Consider the following 17,331-nt stretch of genomic DNA (forward strand, 5'->3'; position numbering starts at 1 on the left):
ATTTTCCCCTCCGGCAGTCATCGAGGTCAATCACGTCCTGTTAACCTGTCGTGGTTGCTTTTGCAGATCATAGCTTTGTCAAATCAGTTGCATCCTGGCAACATTACAGGACAGGAGGAGATGAAAAAGGACTTTGTGATGCAAATATGTGAGGTTTCCATCCCCACAGATTTCATGGCTTCGATTCACGGTGGCTCAGCGATAGCAGTCGGTGTGGAAATGGGCTTTGCACTGAATGATCTTCATTATAGAGCAGTGATAAAGGCGATGCTACGGTGTCTACATTAAATCAGTTACATGCCTTCTTCAAAATTAAGCTCCTCTTCTACAAGAGTCAGATCTGAGCAGAACACATTGGCTTAATGCTATTGGTTTATCAGTGAATGAAATGGCCTGTGGTGCCACGGCTGCTTTCTGACATATTTCAGGGCAGCAGCATCATTCACTTCCACGTACAGTTTTCTGTATAGGGCCCAGTGTGTCGTCGCTCTCCTTTGAGTCTTGATCTAGATGTTAATTTGGGTTTGCAGCCACAGGGTTGTCTCAGCTGAAAATTGAAAGGAATTTGTTCAAAATAATAATAAAAAAAAAAAGGGGTTTGTGTTTGTGTGGCTTAACCACCGGATGCATAATGAGATGAAGAGTGTAATTTAAATGTGAAATCTGGAGATTACGACTCTTTGTAATTTGAACTAAAATGGGTTTTTCTAAATCTAATTCTGTCAAAGCCGCTGCAGCTCACCACCTTCACTTCCTCTGAAATTGTGATTCTAACACCATTCCACTGGAAAATTCGAGTAGATTTAGTGAGCACGGTGTAAAAGATCGTATATGGATTGAAGGTGCACTGTGGTTGTAAATTCAGCATTCACAAAATGAATATACTCTATTTATGGAGCACTTTTAAAGATTCAAGAGTGGAACTGCCACTAATTTTTTCATTAGTATTTCCTACTTGCTGAAAACACATCAATATGAAATGTGCTGAAAATAGATTCGGCTCCAGCTTTTATAATTTGCGGTTCCAGCCAACACAACAGGATTTGCAAACAAAGTTTAAAAAGAAGAAATTTTCATCCTTGGTCCTCTGCCACTCGGGGAATTTAGAGAAAACTTTAATGAAAGAATAAAACTGCTATGAAACAGACAAAGAAAACAAGAAAAAACAATACTTTTTGCACCTGTGATTATTTGTATTGCATAATTAAGATAAGTCTTTTGCAGCTCTTTGTATTGTTTCTGTTGGTTTCCACTCACAACATTGCCATTGTGAAATTAAAGCCTCATCAAGCAAGATTCATCACTCCTGATTTACTAACAACGGTTTCTCTTGGAGCTCATACACACAGGTGAATAGTCCTCACCTTCCTCTGGCTAAATCGTGTCATTGTAAAGTCCTGATGCATGAATTAAAATTATACTTATTGTCAAACGTCCGCAGTGAATCGCAGCAGTCCTCGTCTGTGCAGGTACCTCGTTAGAAGTCCTAGAAATGACACACAGATATGCAGCTGGTACAGTTGTGTTCAGTAATGCTCATACCTAACAAGGACAACAAATAAAACCCTATTTGAAATCCAAAATCTCCAGAAATGATTGGGTGCTGAAAGAGTCCACCTTCCAAGGTTTACTCTCTATAATCACACAGATGGGGCCAGTCTGGGATTTTAAAGGCAAACTAAACCGATCCCAGCTATTTCCCAGAGTCTGCAGTCTGTTTGCTCCGTCTCCTCAGGACTTTAGGTTTACTATTGTGTTGACAGCCCACCATCTGCTGCACAGCCAATCTACCCCTCCGTATACCTTCCCCAAGTCTGCAGTTATTTGCCTGTTTGGACTTTGGGATTGTAGATTAATCAGTTATGATAATGTTTGCACAGTATCTATAAAAGGTGACAGGAAGAAAACGTGACAATGGGTATTTTAAATAAAAAATACTTTATTTCATAATCAAAGACGACGATGACACCCGACGACCATCACCTGCAATTCAGTCAAACAAGGTAGAGAACAATGTAAAAAGAAGTTTAACAGACTCCCAAAATAGCACAAGTAAAAAAAACAAACAAAAAAACCAAAGCGCAATAAAGAGTCCATTTAAATTTAGACTTAAGTGCTGTTGTTTGAAATTCACTACGGACACCATGATGACAACTAAAGTGCCCACAATTCCTTTCGTCTGTTTCCAAAGGATATACCAGAATAAGGATACACATGGTTCTGCTGGGTCACAATATCAAGTCTTGGTATCTTGAATACATACAAGTGTAAACACAAATGTGAAAGAAAACACCATTACAATGATAATTAGTTTTACAGTAAAAAATAAAACAATCATTATTTCCACTCTTTAGACACATTTACAATCATTGACTCACCTGCTGAGCTCACCGGTGTCTGGGCCCTCTCTTCGTATCTGTGCTGTCCTGTTTTGGTCTTGCTGATCTGGCAAACTGCTGTGAATCAACAGTTAAGGTCTGTTCGCGTAAACATTTAACAGGTTACAGTTCACAGACAGTCGATATGACATGTTCTTTTTCCAGGTATAAGGTTCCTTTTAAAAATGCATTTACTCTCATTTATTTGTTTACCTTTCTTTCTACAAAAGTAATACTATACGCCAGAAGTAGCACGGATATGTAACACCCGCAGACCTACCTCACTAAAAGGCCAGTTTGAGCTGTCAGGACAGGTTTACAGATTCATTATTTATTCTCTTATATATAACAGCTTTTACGCCACAGGAGCAGGTTTCTCTTTTAAGTGCGGCAAATGAAAACAAGCTCTCTGATTTTTCAGCTTCTTAAATGTGAATATTTTACAGACAATACGCCAATTTCTGACATTTTATGGACCAATTAAGTCCTCGATAAATTGAGAAAGTAATTGGCGGATTAATCGATGACAAATATAATCAAGTCACCAATAAACAGACCTGATATTTACAGTATACGTAAATGCACATCTTGAAATCCATATGCAAAAAAATAATAAAAAGACTTAAAGGGGAAATAAGTAGTTTATAGTGCCATCAAGAGGAGAGGCTGAAATTTACAACAAAGACCTGCTGCTCAGCTCACCCCCTCCCTTCCCTGAGCGCTACGGTATCCACAGCTGGTCAAATGTCGTCCTTGTTGTCTTTCTCCGTGTCAGCAGATGAGGTTCGTGAGGCGAGGGAGAGGGCGAGCTACCGTGGCCGTAGTAGACGAAGCGGAGAGAGAGGAGGCGGGACTTCCGCTACAAGTAAAGAGACGCTTGTTTTGTTCTCTCGCGTTTGTCCTTACAGGCTCCGGTAGAAACATGGCGTCTCGCTGCTAACAGTGGCTATGCAACCGCGGTCCGCGGTCATGTTATTTTACATGACTTTTTGAAACACTACGAAAATGAAACAAAAACTATTATACAGCGACTAGACAATGCAGGAGCACATAATATGTATAAAAAAGTGGATTTTGGGTTATATAAACCCATAAATACTACATATTGTACCTTTAACCCCCGTCTTGGGTTCATCTTAAAAAGAGGGAATAAAAGGATACCACCACGAGGGGTTTGTCGTAAAGAATGTAGCCGTTGGTTTCCCGCAGCGCTTTCTCTGCGCTCCGCTCACTGGGGAGTCCAACGAAGGCCTGTCCTTTCATCCTGCCCTCCTTCATTAACACAACGTCAAACCTGAGGAGGAAAAAGGGAAAGCAAGGCTCCATCATCATCATCATCATCATCGTCACAGATTCAGTGGCTGTTTGGTGCAAAAATATGAACATAGAAAAAGTGCCACATAGTTCTCACCCAGAAAGCCTTGGCAGTGTGTTGGGTGTTAACAGATACTAGTTTTCCCTGGTAAATCTCCCACTCCTTTCTATCCCATCCCAGTTGGAAAACAACAAACAACCCAGACAATGCACAGCACACGTCTCATTCGCACATTTCTGCAATGTTAGAATGCAACAAATTTGAAGGCACTTCAACTCAACCTGTGCCTCTCTGCAGCAGAACAGAGAAAAAAACCCCTCATTTTATAATCGTAATGTCACCTGAATGTATATAAAGAGACAACACAACCAAGGTTAGACATGACAGAAAGTCCTTGTTAACTCTGCTACCACGATGCCCCTCCAACCCCCCACTGAGGCGCTTTTCATCATCGTTCTTCACTGAAACAGCAAGACAGCATTTTCAGGTTTATCCACACCAGAGAGCATTTTGTTAAAGTCCCTGTGTTAGGTGAGGGGAAAAATATGCGTTTTCCAACTTAACCAGGGGTTATTGTGAATGTCATGAAGAAAGGAGTCGAAGCTTAGATCCTCTTAGGGTTAAATGAAGTGTGACTATTACTAGTGGAAGGAGCCAGAGCAATAACTAATGCTGCAGGTTTGTTTTTTTGGTTGCAAATATGAGGGGCATAACAGGGGAATGAAGCATGTGCAAGTGGGTTAAGCTCAGTTATAATATTCCTTGTTTGTTTGTTTTTCACACTGTACAAAAAAAACCTTTTGGACAAAAAACCCCTACAGATTTGTAGGTCCAGTACCAATCAAATATTGTAAAGGAAAAGACATCAAGAATTCCTTGAATAGACGATGAAAACATATATTGTCGTAACCCTTCAATCATAAAAAATATGCCTTTTAAAATCTGTTATTAGAGGACAAGCTGTTCCCTCTGGCAGGGCTCCACCCTCCTGTTCATCACCTCCATCTGAGTTCAGAGTCCGGCCTTCATCCAACATAAGCTCCATTTGATGAGTCAGGTGGACTATTTATTTGAATTACTGCTGATGCACAAACAGAAAATGTCCCACATGATCCCAACGTCAGGTTAGATACTTATTAATAACACAACACGCAGTCAGCATGAATTGCTAACATGTCTCAAGAGAAGGTGACAGATTGCTGCAGTCAGAAATAGCTCAGGAAGACAAAGGAGTGAGTGGAGAAGAAACACACAAACCATGTTATTATATTTAAAAAAGTAAAGCTGTTTTTGATTTCTGATCACATACATATTCTTTTCCGCTTCTGATGAAAGGTTGACGTATCGCCCGTAAATGTACTTCAGGTCCTGAAAAACAAAATATAGAAATTAAGAGAAACAGTGAATATGTGACTACACTTAAGTGCAGTGTTGATGTTACGTATTGAAATATAAATAATAATATATTTTTAAAAAACACAGACATTTGACACACTATAAATGCACCTACTTTCTCCTCCACTTGCTTTGGAATGTTCTTCACGTACAGTCTGCAGGTGGGCTCACCCGATTCATAATTTTTAAACACGGACATCTTTTTCATCTCTGTTTTAAAAGAGAAGAGGGGGGAAAAAAACGATATTAGTTCCACTTCAAAAACAGGCTACAAAGGCTCACAGAGCTGCTTATGCAGCTACAGTTCACAAAGGGAAACTAAGAGCAATTGTAATTCAATGCTGGGGCCATAACAGACTAAAGACAATCTCAAAAGAACCTACTTTTCAGTTTATTTTAGATAGGACCAGGACTTATCCTGAGCTCAGCCGGTGTGCACTGTATTGTAAAACACTACACAGGGAGGTTTGACGTTAAGACAGGTTCATGAATATAGATTTTTCGCTACGTAAAAAAAACAGCAAACCAGTTCTTCCTCCTAATATTTTTAGTAACAGCTTAGAAATTTAACATTGTTACGTGTGGACAATATCCACCCATTTCATTTGCCACTGTATGTTCTAACATTTAGCCCCTTAAATGCATTTTTATATGTAGTAATCTGGGAAAGTCTTACAAAATAACATTTATGACTGACTGAAAATGAAAAGATACATTTTAGTCTAGATCAAGAAGACATAGAATTCATTTCTTTGACGATAATCCTGATGATATTGATGTTAAATGAAACGTACAGCAGAGAGTTTTTATCATATCCACTTTTTTATCAATAAGGAACCGGCATTTTGGGAGCCCTACAACACTATTTTTTTGGAAAAGAGGTCACAACCCTGTGGCCGCTGGCTTTACGTTCATGCTCCACGTCGTCCTCTCTGTTTTTTAAGGGCGATTCTGTGGTAGCGTTACAGCGCCATATGCAGGCCTGACATATATATACTGAAACATTTCTTAAAACAATGCTGTGATTACAAAAACATTTTTAAGGCTGAAAAGGAAAGGCAAAACTCTGTTTTCTGTGGATGAGGCCTTAATGTTGTAGTCAAGGAACTTCCTTGCTGAAAGGTGACTGACCACTGAGCCAATGGTCTGTCCACACACTACAAACATTTCCACTCAGTGATTGATTGCAGTTTTATGATACAACCTCTACTCTGCCACAGACTGAAAGGACAAAATGTTAATACAAGCATAAATGCATACCCCAACAATTTAATGTTTAGTAAGCAATTTATTACAATTCACATTGTTGGTGCAACCTGACTAATCTAGATTTAAATGTTTCAAAATGTGGGGGCTTTTGCTTGGTTTGGGTTATATTTACCATCTCTTGACAGCCGTCCTTTCTCCAGCTCCCTCCGGGAGACGACACCTGAAGAGAGATCCAGCTCATCGTCGCTGTTTTCCTCTTGCTGTTGAGACTCCTGGTTGCTTGGGTAGAGTTTCCCAAAACCTTCAGTGACCTCCTTCTCCTCACTGTGAGAAGCCGATTCCTCCAGCTTGTCCACATCTGAGGAGTCACAAAAGTATAAGGAACAGTTAAGAACACAGAGCTGATCTGGACAGCTTATAACCACCTCCAGCACAAATACAGACAGAGTTTTTCAAAGTGTCTGAAAATAGCAAACGGTGAAATAATCACTTCCTCAACGTTCAGCTCAGGACATTTTATGGAAGCAAATTATGTTGATAATGCATCGTCCATCATAGTGAGGTTAAAGTTTCTCAGCTGGGCTTAATATGGTAAATACATTCAGAACGATGTAACTTTAAAGTGCTGAATGGAATCTCTAAGTGTGAGCCACAAGCAAACAGAGTCGACGTCAAATACAGACGACTAATCAAATTAAAATGCACTCCTGTTTGGCGAACACACATTTGAGTGGTGAGATAACTCCAACAGACTTTTGAGGGGAGAGCATGCATACACAAACACACACACACACAGTGTAGATGGAATTACTAAGAGCAGTGAGTCTGTATAAATCCAAGAAAAGGAAGGCGTGTGTGCATCTGTGTGTTTGTGTGCATGTAAGCACTGGAGCAAGAAGTGTTGGGGAGCTTTTCTGATACACTGCAGAGAACTAGACCACTGCTTTCAAAATTATCCTCCTCCTTATCTGTCCCCCACCTCCCCTTTTCATTTAAATAGCTTGTTTATCGTATCCCACACCCCAACTCCCCCCCAAAAGTAGACTAATCCAAAAAGCCACCTGTCATAGTTTATCTTCCCCCTGCCTTTAGGAAATCTTTTGTGTTTGACTTTGAGATCTATTTTACTTCTCAGGGGTTTCGCCAGGGAGTGAAGTTGTAGTTAGAGAGAAGGGAGATAAGGCAAACAGGGAACTGCACTGCTGACAAGTAACACGGACTGCGCTCCCCGTGACATTTCCTCATAGAGATAATGGTAAAACCTTTTTGGTGCTAGGTTCTGCTGTGATATACTGCTGTGTAACACTGGGCTCTGACTTCACCCATGGTAAGGGCCTTAACTTATGTCAACAGTAGTATCAAGGCACCTCCTGCTTCAATGTGATAAACATGACATATAGTAACAACCAAATTCTTACAGTGCTTCTCCTGCACAGATGACAGTCAGCAGAGCACTTTTTCATGCAGAGCCCCCTCAGTGTATTTGTAGATTATGTTATTGGCCTGATTTATTTGATTGGCCAGTTGGTGAAAGTCACAGTGTTACACAAACATCAAAAATTTGTTCCAAGGAAGCACTTCATTAGAAGCTGACATGTTTGGAGATGGTGGGTATAAGTATCACAGAGTTTCCCACACAATTGCAATCCATCTGTGGCAGTGGCTACCCTCGGGATGGGTGGGTGGGTGTGCATGGTTGATTAGTGAGCAAAGTCATGGCACGCAGACGCAGCACGCTCCCATCCCATATGACTGCATGAACAAACATGGCTAAAGAGGAGATGACCAGTGTTATACTGAGAGATCTTTTAAGTTGTTAATGACGAGTGTATTTCAGTGTAAATGAGTAATAGTCAGCTCATTCACATACAGTGTAACATGTAAACAACCATAAAGACTGAACGACTGCAATACGTGACCAACAAAATGTGAATCACTTGCTTTTTACATTCCTCTTAAAAATTACATATGAACCCAACCGTAACAACATTTTTGAAATGATATTGAGGTTCTGGTCGATAAGATTGATTTTACTCAACAATAGATACTGCAATATACTTTTCTTCAATATCAGTATAACTAAAGTTTAACAGATGGTGCACAAGTTTGTCCTGTGTACGTCTGGTCTATGTACATCAAGCAATGCAGGGCGCACGAAACAGTGGGTGGTGTGGGAGACATTTACCTAAATATCAACTTTCAATTGCCCATGTCTATTTTGAGCGATTTTCAATTGAGACAACTGACGCTATCCCTTCATTGTCTGCCACTTCATCCTCAAATGAGGGTCGCAGAGAGCTGGAACCAATCCCAGCTGACATAGGGTGAAGACGTAGGTCGCCAGTTAACCTCTGCATGTTTTTGAACTCAGGGAGGAAACTGGCAAACCCGTAGTAAACCCAAGCACACACGGGGAGAACAAGCAAACCCCGAACCAGGATGTGAACCGATGACGGCAACATTGCTAGTCACAAGCTCCTAATTAGCGATATTGACTGTTAAAAACAATTATTGTAATATCAGCTCTGTATATATGGTTTAGCACTACACTGAGCATGTGCGTAGCTCCATAGATAATAAAAACACATACAGTGCTTTTTAAAATATTATATCAATGTGTATACTAACAGTACATAACACACGTCTGTAATAAGGATAAAACCATGGTAACAATCAGGGACAGGATAACACAAACCCAACGGAGCTTTCGATTAACTGTATCACATTCAGATCAAGTTTTACAAACAAAAAACAGAATGTCTAAGCTAAGTAGGTATTCTCTTTGACTTGGTTAGGGTTTGTCAGAAAAATGCAAGCCTTATGCAAACCCCCAGTGCAAAAGTATGAAAAAATAAACATTGTGTGACACAACACAAGACTCCACTGACAGATGACAGATCCTGATGAGGGCTGGTGCATCAGTATCTCAAGACTGCTCCTCGGAAACAGTGGGATGTCCCTATTTTACCCTCACTCTCAGTTGCACAGTAGAAATTTCAATGATGTGTATGCTTATCATGTTTAACAATTGCCCTTTAGCGTATTAAATAATAATGAAACATGCAAGAGAAAAAAAACAAGACTACACGAGCCCTTTGCATTGTAAGCAAACAAAGGCAAGCAACGTGTGATTTCATAAGATAGTAAATAATTTTAAATGCTAAATACTGAACACATAAATGTCTCTTCTCCCACAGAGTGACCACTCGGGGTCCATAGTTACGTTATTGCGTTTACTGTTGTTTTCTCTGCTTCACTGGGGTCGTATACTGTAAACATTACCCAAGATTGGTTTTGAATTAATATTTTTAATGAATCAACTGTTTAATCACAGAGTCTAGACTAATTGTTAACTGCAAGAAGTGCGTCAGTGGGAACACTTACCCTGGCCTTCATCAGCTGGCGCCTCTTGACCTGGCCCACTTCCTTCCACTAAGGATGCTACTTCTGGAACTGAAATGTGGAATTCAATTTTCTTCGGCCCGGCGGGGTGGGGCTGCTCAAACACATCACAGGGCTGCAGCGTCGGAGCACTGGGGACAGCAGAGACAATCAGCACTCGGCTCAACAGCAGCATGCCTCTAAAATGTACCCTCAATAAAACTGGCACCTGAGCGGCTTAAGGGTTGGGATATTTTGCTCCGGTCAGGGGGAGATATTTCCCAGTCCACAAACACGAAGCCAGGAGACACTGAGGTGTGTGCGTGTGTGTATTTATAGTTTGGAAATCGACTTTGTGGTCTGTCATTAAAGGAGTGTGTGTATGTGTGGTACAGAGACAATAAGTCTCAAAGCCACACAAGGCTGTCATCATGAGGAAGACTTATTGTCTGGAGGTTTCTGTCCTTTTTTAGCAGCCTATGAATACTGTCTGGAGCACAGCTTTGCGTGAGGTCTGTGACATGCATGAGTGCCTTTGCTGTACCTTTGAGTGTCTGGTTTGGGAACATAGAGTAGATCCTTGATTTTGGGCTTCTTTCTCTTTGCAACAGTTTTTGGTCTCATGGGTCTCTTGCATGCTTGGTTGACCAGGCCCATCAGACGAGCAATCCTGAAATAAAGCAACCATAAAAATAAGAGAAAAATATCTACCTAGGGCAGAGAAAAATAAAGGGTAAAAAAATAGAAATTTTCCTTCAAGCCACTTGTGTTACCAGCCATATCATTACTGAGAGCATCTGTATGATGCAAACAATGTCACAATCAGTTCCACAGGCTCAAGAAATCAGTGTCATTGGAGAGATGAGTTGTTATAGGAGAGGAGAATAAACAGTTAAAGAAAAGTCAATGACTTAATGATGGAAGATGTATGACACATCCTGCTCTTCAAACCAGGAAACCCAGCAAGTCACGTTGTATTGTCACACACACAGTTGATGATTATTTCAGTTTTTGCCACTGATGGTGACACCTGGTGAAATTGACTTGTTAAGGATGGCAGAAACAAGTGAAGCAAAATGAATTTTCTTTGTCCTGATTAGCACTGTTTCAAGAGTAATCTGCATTCATAATAACAAACCTAAAAATGAACATAATGTGACCATACAGGTACAGATTCTCTCCTCTGCAGTTTGTTTTAGAGAGTATTGCATATGATAAACAACAATGGTGAAAAGTAGAACAAGGTTATTTGTTTTATTAGACAAAAACAAGGTGAGACGGAAAGTAAGTGATTAAACTGAGCTTTTTCTTCACAGCTGATAGTCGAGTTGCTGCTGATAAGAACCAGAACTGATCATTGTTTTACTGTTAGAGTTGTCTGTTTTTGCCCATCTATACTGAAACACAGCCTCAGTGTTTTGAAACTAAAACAGAGCCAGCAGCGTTTCCATACTTCTGTTTTTCGGGCTGTAGAATGCCCTGGTAGTGTGGACAGGTGGCATACAGAGAGCAGAATATAAGCCCCTTTTTGTCTTCTTACAAAACTGAGTAGTAGTCAAAGTGCTCTCGACAAAATTGTGAAAAAGTTGTTGTGAATCCTTGCAAATGCCTAATAGAAGTTTGAGTTTATATGAAGTTTATGTACTAGTAAACACAGACTGTGCAATTGTGTCCATCTCCCCATTCATGTAGATAACAGAGCCTTGTGTTAGTCTGAAACAAAGGCCCCAGACACTGTCAAGGTGGCCACCAAATGGCAGAACTTGTCCATCTGAACTGTGTTGGTAATCTGCACCTCACCTCTCCTTGTCTTCATCGTCTCCACTCTCGTACTCCGACTCTTCTTCACTGGACAGCTCCATCTCCTCCTCTGGTAAAGGAGGGTAGTCAGGAGGGAAGGGAGGGGGCATGGGGATGGGTGGTGCAGGAGGCAAGAGCTGAAACTGCAGCAGACAACACAAGATGGATTACTTTCCAAATACCTCAGCACTCAAATGATTCCATGTGCATCTTTGCTAAGGTCCCTGGAGAGCACTGGTCGACACTAGGATTTGTTTATGATCACAGTGGGGGGAGGGGGGGGGTCGATATTGGGATTAAATTAAAATCAAAATATTCTGAGACTGAAATGGTTCCTAGTGCACCAACGTATACTATTTCACTGTGAGAAGTATTATAAGCCTGTAACCGGCCATTACATTCAATATTGTTTAATCTGGTAATGAATTTAAAAAACGAGCCACGTCTTGAGTGAAGCTAGCGTTTACAGAAGCTTTCGGTGATCTTTGTAAATTGCTTATTGTAAATATCTTATTATCATGTCGAAAAACTGCAAATGGTCACCTTAATAAAACTCAACAAGAATATTTAGTGGACTTTTGCATAATTTATTTATTTATTCCAAAGAATTATGAAATATATTTAAATTCAGCTCTAAAAGTGTGGGTGAGAAAATGTTTTATATTTCATTAAAAGGCTTGGCTTCAACAATTAATTAATTGGTAACCCTTAAATGAATCACTCATTTCCTGGTTTCTGTGCTCCTCTCTTGCAGTAAACTGAATATATTTGGTTTGTGGTCAGATCAGGACATTTGAGGACGTTGTCATTTTCTCCATTTCATGGAACAAACAACTAATGGATTACTAGAGAAATCGATGGACAGATTACTTAATGAAGAATGAACTATCTTGTTTCCTTATTGTGAACTTCACAGTGCAGAATGACGCATTTACACAGTTTAATATTAGAACCTGCTGAAGGTGGAAGGTTTCTCATCTCTCGTTTTCACTGAAGCGAGAAGAATGCAACACTACTACTTGTTTGGAAACCAATTATGTTGACATGCAACACAACAGCATAACAATGTATTTTTTTATATAAATCAAAGTAAGATGCATTTTAAGTCTTGAAGTTTTAATGACAAGCCATGTAAGTGATCAATTAATTGATTTGAATGAAAAATGCCATCAACACAATCCATAACTTCAAAGTCTGACTATTGTCATGTGTCTAACAACACATTAGGGCTACATTATGAAGTACATTTACTTTCACATAGCATTAATACTCGTGTCACGTTTGAAATCAATAAGTGGTTGATTTTTGAGGGTTAACTGGAAGCTGATTCACCTCCCATTACTCATTAGAAATGATTTAAATATACAGTACAGTTTGAATACAACAACATAGTTCTTCATGTGTAATATCAAATAATTATTTGTGAAAGCATCCACAAACATTATGCCATCAGTCTATTATTCATCCAACATTCATGTGTTAAGCTTACCATGGGAGGTCTGGCAGTGACTGGACCAAATGGACATGGTAAATTCATCTTGTTCATTAGATGAAGAACCTGTATAATTGAATATATGAGTATTACAAAACAGTGACAGTTCTATATCAAGGCTCATAGCAAGAGTTGGGAGGGAGCTGTTAATATGAATATATTGCTGCTCTAAAACAGAAAGCCTGCAACTCAGGCTTCACATGCGAAACTGATTGCATGCTTCCTGCATTTTCATTTAAAATAGAAGGATCAAAGTGAGATTGAGGCTGAAGTGAGATACCAGCAGTGATATCGAGTTTCTCTGTGACTCAATAGCACCACCAAGATGTCAACACTGGAAGTAGCAGCAGTGGGAAAAAATACCCAGGCAGTTCCCCAGGAAATGTTAAACCCATAACTCATGCCTCCCACATGTAGTTTATTATTAATACTTGCTCCCTAAATTGAAATTTAAAAGGCAAATGTTTGCTGTTTGATCTTTAAAAGGTTGGATACGGTTCAAAAATCTTAAGAACACTTAGTCCAGAAGCATATTTTCATTTTACATTGTTAATTTGAAGGTCAAGCATGCTGTCAAATATGCATTTTTCTATATAAATCCACAAAATAAACCAACAAATATGGAAATACAAAGACATATAAAGATAACAAAAATCTTTTTATGAAAGGTGTGCTGGTATCAGATGAAAAATACGACGAGAGAGAATCTTGCAGTTACTCACTTGAACATAAAACTTTGGCACACTCATGAGGGCGTGTGTTATGTTTGTCAGAATGCTGCTAGAAGGTGGTGGGTATAAATATTTCAAAGTGGGATTGGATTGAAATTTCAACCTGTAGGAGACGGGGAGAAAATGAGAAAGAAAAGACAGAATTACTTTTAAAAAGTTGCTTCCCAACACAATCACCCCTTCACTTAACAACTCACAAAATAAGTTAAAGTAAACTAGACAGACAGAGTATGTGCTTTAGCAAGGTGACTTATACTCTATGACAAGCACTCAGCCCACAAAATGTAAAATCCAGCCATTAAGGGACATTGGGACCAGCTTGCACTGTCAGCACTGAGGCTTGTCCACACGTTACAGTAACTTTTATTAGGCAGGAATGGGCACTGCATGAGAGGATAAATCTTAATACTGCAGCCTAATAAGCAAAGGAAAGGGCAGTGTGTGTGTGTGTCGTTAGCTGCCAGTTCTGCTGGAGCAGAAAACAACAATCAGAGACATACATCAGAATCTACTATATGTGTCCTTATTGATTTGATTTTGTAAATCATAAATGGCTGCAACGATTATTATATGAATCTTCAACTATTTTAATAATCGATTAATCCGTCTGACTTTTTTTTTTTTTTTTAATAAATAATAACAGCAAAGTTCTGTGATTTTTCAGCTTCTTAAACGTACCCAATGTTTAAAACAAAAAGAAATAGCATTTGACTACAATGATAGTGAATATTGAAGCTTTGAATAATTGTCTGAGCTGAAGTAACAGCCCCAAACTTAGTGGGTTATGCATTTTATTTACTGCTCAGGTGATTGTTTGGTGCAGTGTTAGTTTATCAGTCAGATATCTTTTCTATCTTGTTTGTCCAATCTTCAGTGCCTTCATATCATTTTAGGAATGGCTTGTTACCAAGATTAGCCTGTTGTAACAAATCAATGAGAAGGACATTGTTGTGATAATATGGAATATTCCTGTATATTTATTAAATTTGTAATCACTAAATACCAAGTGTACATATCATACACTGTCATTTACTTACGACTTCTCACTTCACTGTGACAGTAAACATTTTACTGGGACGTTAATGGGCCAAAATCACAGGTTTCAGGTCTCTGACAGAGACTGATGTCGGTGTTTTTTGTCCCAATTTAGAGGACATAAGAGAAGATGATAACATCTAGTATCACCCAAAGGATGCCTGGTTGCAAGTGTGTCTGTGAAATGTAATTCTTTAAAAAGTGAATCTTTCTGCAACAGACTTTGAGCGATTTTAAACATTTTGACTAATTATGTCTGCGACTCTGCTGGAAAAGCTGGGTACCTCAGCAGGCGGATCCAGCAGCAGTGCTCCTGCAGTGCTTCAGTACTATCTACAAAGCACTGAGGATTTGACATCTTTTATTTGCTTCACACTTCGACAGTGTACCCTGAAAGTACTGAACGCCATGTACCAAAGGGAATGGCACAGACATGAATACAATTACTAAACACCACTGCAAAAGAGTAATGAGATGAAGAAAACAGAAAGACACTGGTAGTGTACAGCTGATGCATTCAAGAGTCTAACGATCGACCATCAGCATGATGTTTTACAAGATGTAACATTTGAGAAATGAACAAAAGCAACGAAAATAGATCAAATCCACACTTACCCAAGACTTGGTGCAACACCGGTCTCTATAAGGGTGATTTTTGGGTGCTGACTCTCCTGTTTCTTCTTCTCGTCCTTAACTTTTTTTCCACTGTAGAAAGTCAACAAAACAATCTGGTTTTGCTCTGTAATTCTTACACCGATGCTACACAGACCAGAATTCACAGGGTTACCATAGCCATATTATCCAAATAACATACCTGGCTGACACCGGTGGATCCTTTAAAACTGTCAAATTATCTTGACCTTTAGCAAACTCTGCAACAAGTGTGTGACCAAGGATCTCTAACTGATGCAGCCTGTTAAGAGCCTAAACGAAATTAAACACCAGACACACACATTAAGATAAAATCTGATCACGAAACGTTTGTGTGAATTTATACATATTTGACTTAATTGGAACTACCATAGTCAACTCACATTTGTTGCTGACCTCTCACTTCTAAATGTTGCAAAGGCCGTATGTTTCTGTGGGAGGTGACAAATATTTGCGATGAAGTTACTATAAATGAATTGCATTTCACAATAAGACAATTCACAAGGTGTCAGTGAAGTACAACCTACCATACGACCCTTGTTAGAGAAGACTTGGACTGAATCAGCCCCAAAATACTTTAGCAGATCCTCTTTCTCATCCCTGCTGAGTTCAGCTGGTAAGTGGCGGATGAGCAATGTTTTACTGCTTTGCAATTGTACCACCTCATCATTGGTGTCCATTTTACTGTGGACAGGGACAACAAGCATTAAATTGGAAACACATGGTTATGAGCTTTACATGGTACAGGGCGATGAGAACATGGGGAAACACATAACCCAAGTGACATTTTAACTGCAACAGCCTTATCGTTGCACATCTAAATAGAATACAATATACTGTAAAATGTTAGTCGTTTTACATATCAGATATATTCTGGCCACTAGCTAATATCTCTAATATGTACTGCGTATCATTTGCAGCATTACTATTTAGCCCGAGCCATTAGCAATGGTTGTTAAGTCATTTACACCAAACGTATGTTTAAAATAAGAGCCGCCGAATTTATGAATGAAACCTGGTCATTCTTAAAATAACTTCCGTTACCATATACCTTGTTTCTATGTTTTCCGACTGGCGAATAAGGGGTTAATTTCAGTGTTTTCCAAATGAAAAAGAGTAGAAGACTTCACGGGGCTAGCTCCAACTTTAGCTTAGGGCTAATCCAACACGGCGGTACACGACTTCTTCAAGCGCTGATGTAAGCGCTAGACCGGGCCGAGGAAAAGCCGTCATGCGCAATAAATGAATATCGACGAAAAATAAATTACGGTCCAAAGAAATTATTTAACTTTAGACCTACCTGCTGTAGGAGCAGCTAAAAACACACCGCCGGTGTTTCGTCTCCTTTTTCCTTTTCCGGCTGTTCTTCTTCGTCTTTTCCGGTTACTTAGATCTAGTGCCCCCTCTTGGACTGGAGAAGACTAACCTTGATTCTATATTATTTACAGTCCATACCTAAGAGAAAACTCAGCCATGTTACAATCACACCTTTAATATTGAAATAGTTAATAACAACATCAGCACATTGCACATTCTCTCTAACGCCACAGTCTCTAGGTGTTAGAAAGAATACAATTAATAATGTAGTAATTACTGCAGTATTGATTTTAGCGACATATACAGAGTACATGAGTAATAATGGATCAATTACTACATGATTAAGGTATTTGCTAATCTAATCATGTTTCCTAATCAACAGCATTTATAATGCACGTTTTGTCATCAGGACATAATTGCACCAGCGTTCCAGCCTTACACGCATTGTAGTTGTTGTTTGCCACCAGCAGGTGTCAGTGTCCTGTCATGAATTAACAACTAGTGCAGTTGCATCTATTTTCAAATAAGTGCATGTTGCCTCAATATATTTATTAATGAAAAGAAAAGTAATGTGCTACTATGTCATTATGTGCAAAGACCCATTAAGAGTCTCTCCCATAATTCACT

The 17,331-nt window shown here is 39.4% G+C and overlaps 1 protein-coding gene across 1 annotated transcript; it reads right to left on the reverse strand.

Annotated features, from left to right (window-relative positions):
* Positions 1-2,113: 2,113 nt before the first annotated feature.
* On the reverse strand, positions 2,114-16,740 carry rnpc3 (RNA-binding region (RNP1, RRM) containing 3). Its single transcript, XM_083902082.1, has 16 exons — positions 16,688-16,740; positions 15,915-16,071; positions 15,771-15,818; positions 15,551-15,660; positions 15,352-15,441; positions 13,693-13,804; positions 12,968-13,036; positions 11,479-11,621; positions 10,223-10,348; positions 9,682-9,830; positions 6,470-6,655; positions 5,204-5,298; positions 5,003-5,061; positions 3,540-3,672; positions 2,379-2,456; positions 2,114-2,250 (listed from the first exon to the last, which is right to left on the reverse strand). Exons 2-15 carry the CDS (start codon positions 16,065-16,067, stop codon positions 2,388-2,390), a joined length of 1,542 nt encoding a protein of 513 aa, XP_083758208.1. The 5' UTR covers positions 16,068-16,071; positions 16,688-16,740; the 3' UTR covers positions 2,114-2,250; positions 2,379-2,387.
* Positions 16,741-17,331: the final 591 nt, after the last annotated feature.

Source organism: Microchirus variegatus, assembly GCF_963457635.1.
Source record: "Microchirus variegatus genome assembly, chromosome: 15".
Classification (NCBI taxonomy): domain Eukaryota; kingdom Metazoa; phylum Chordata; class Actinopteri; order Pleuronectiformes; family Soleidae; genus Microchirus; species Microchirus variegatus.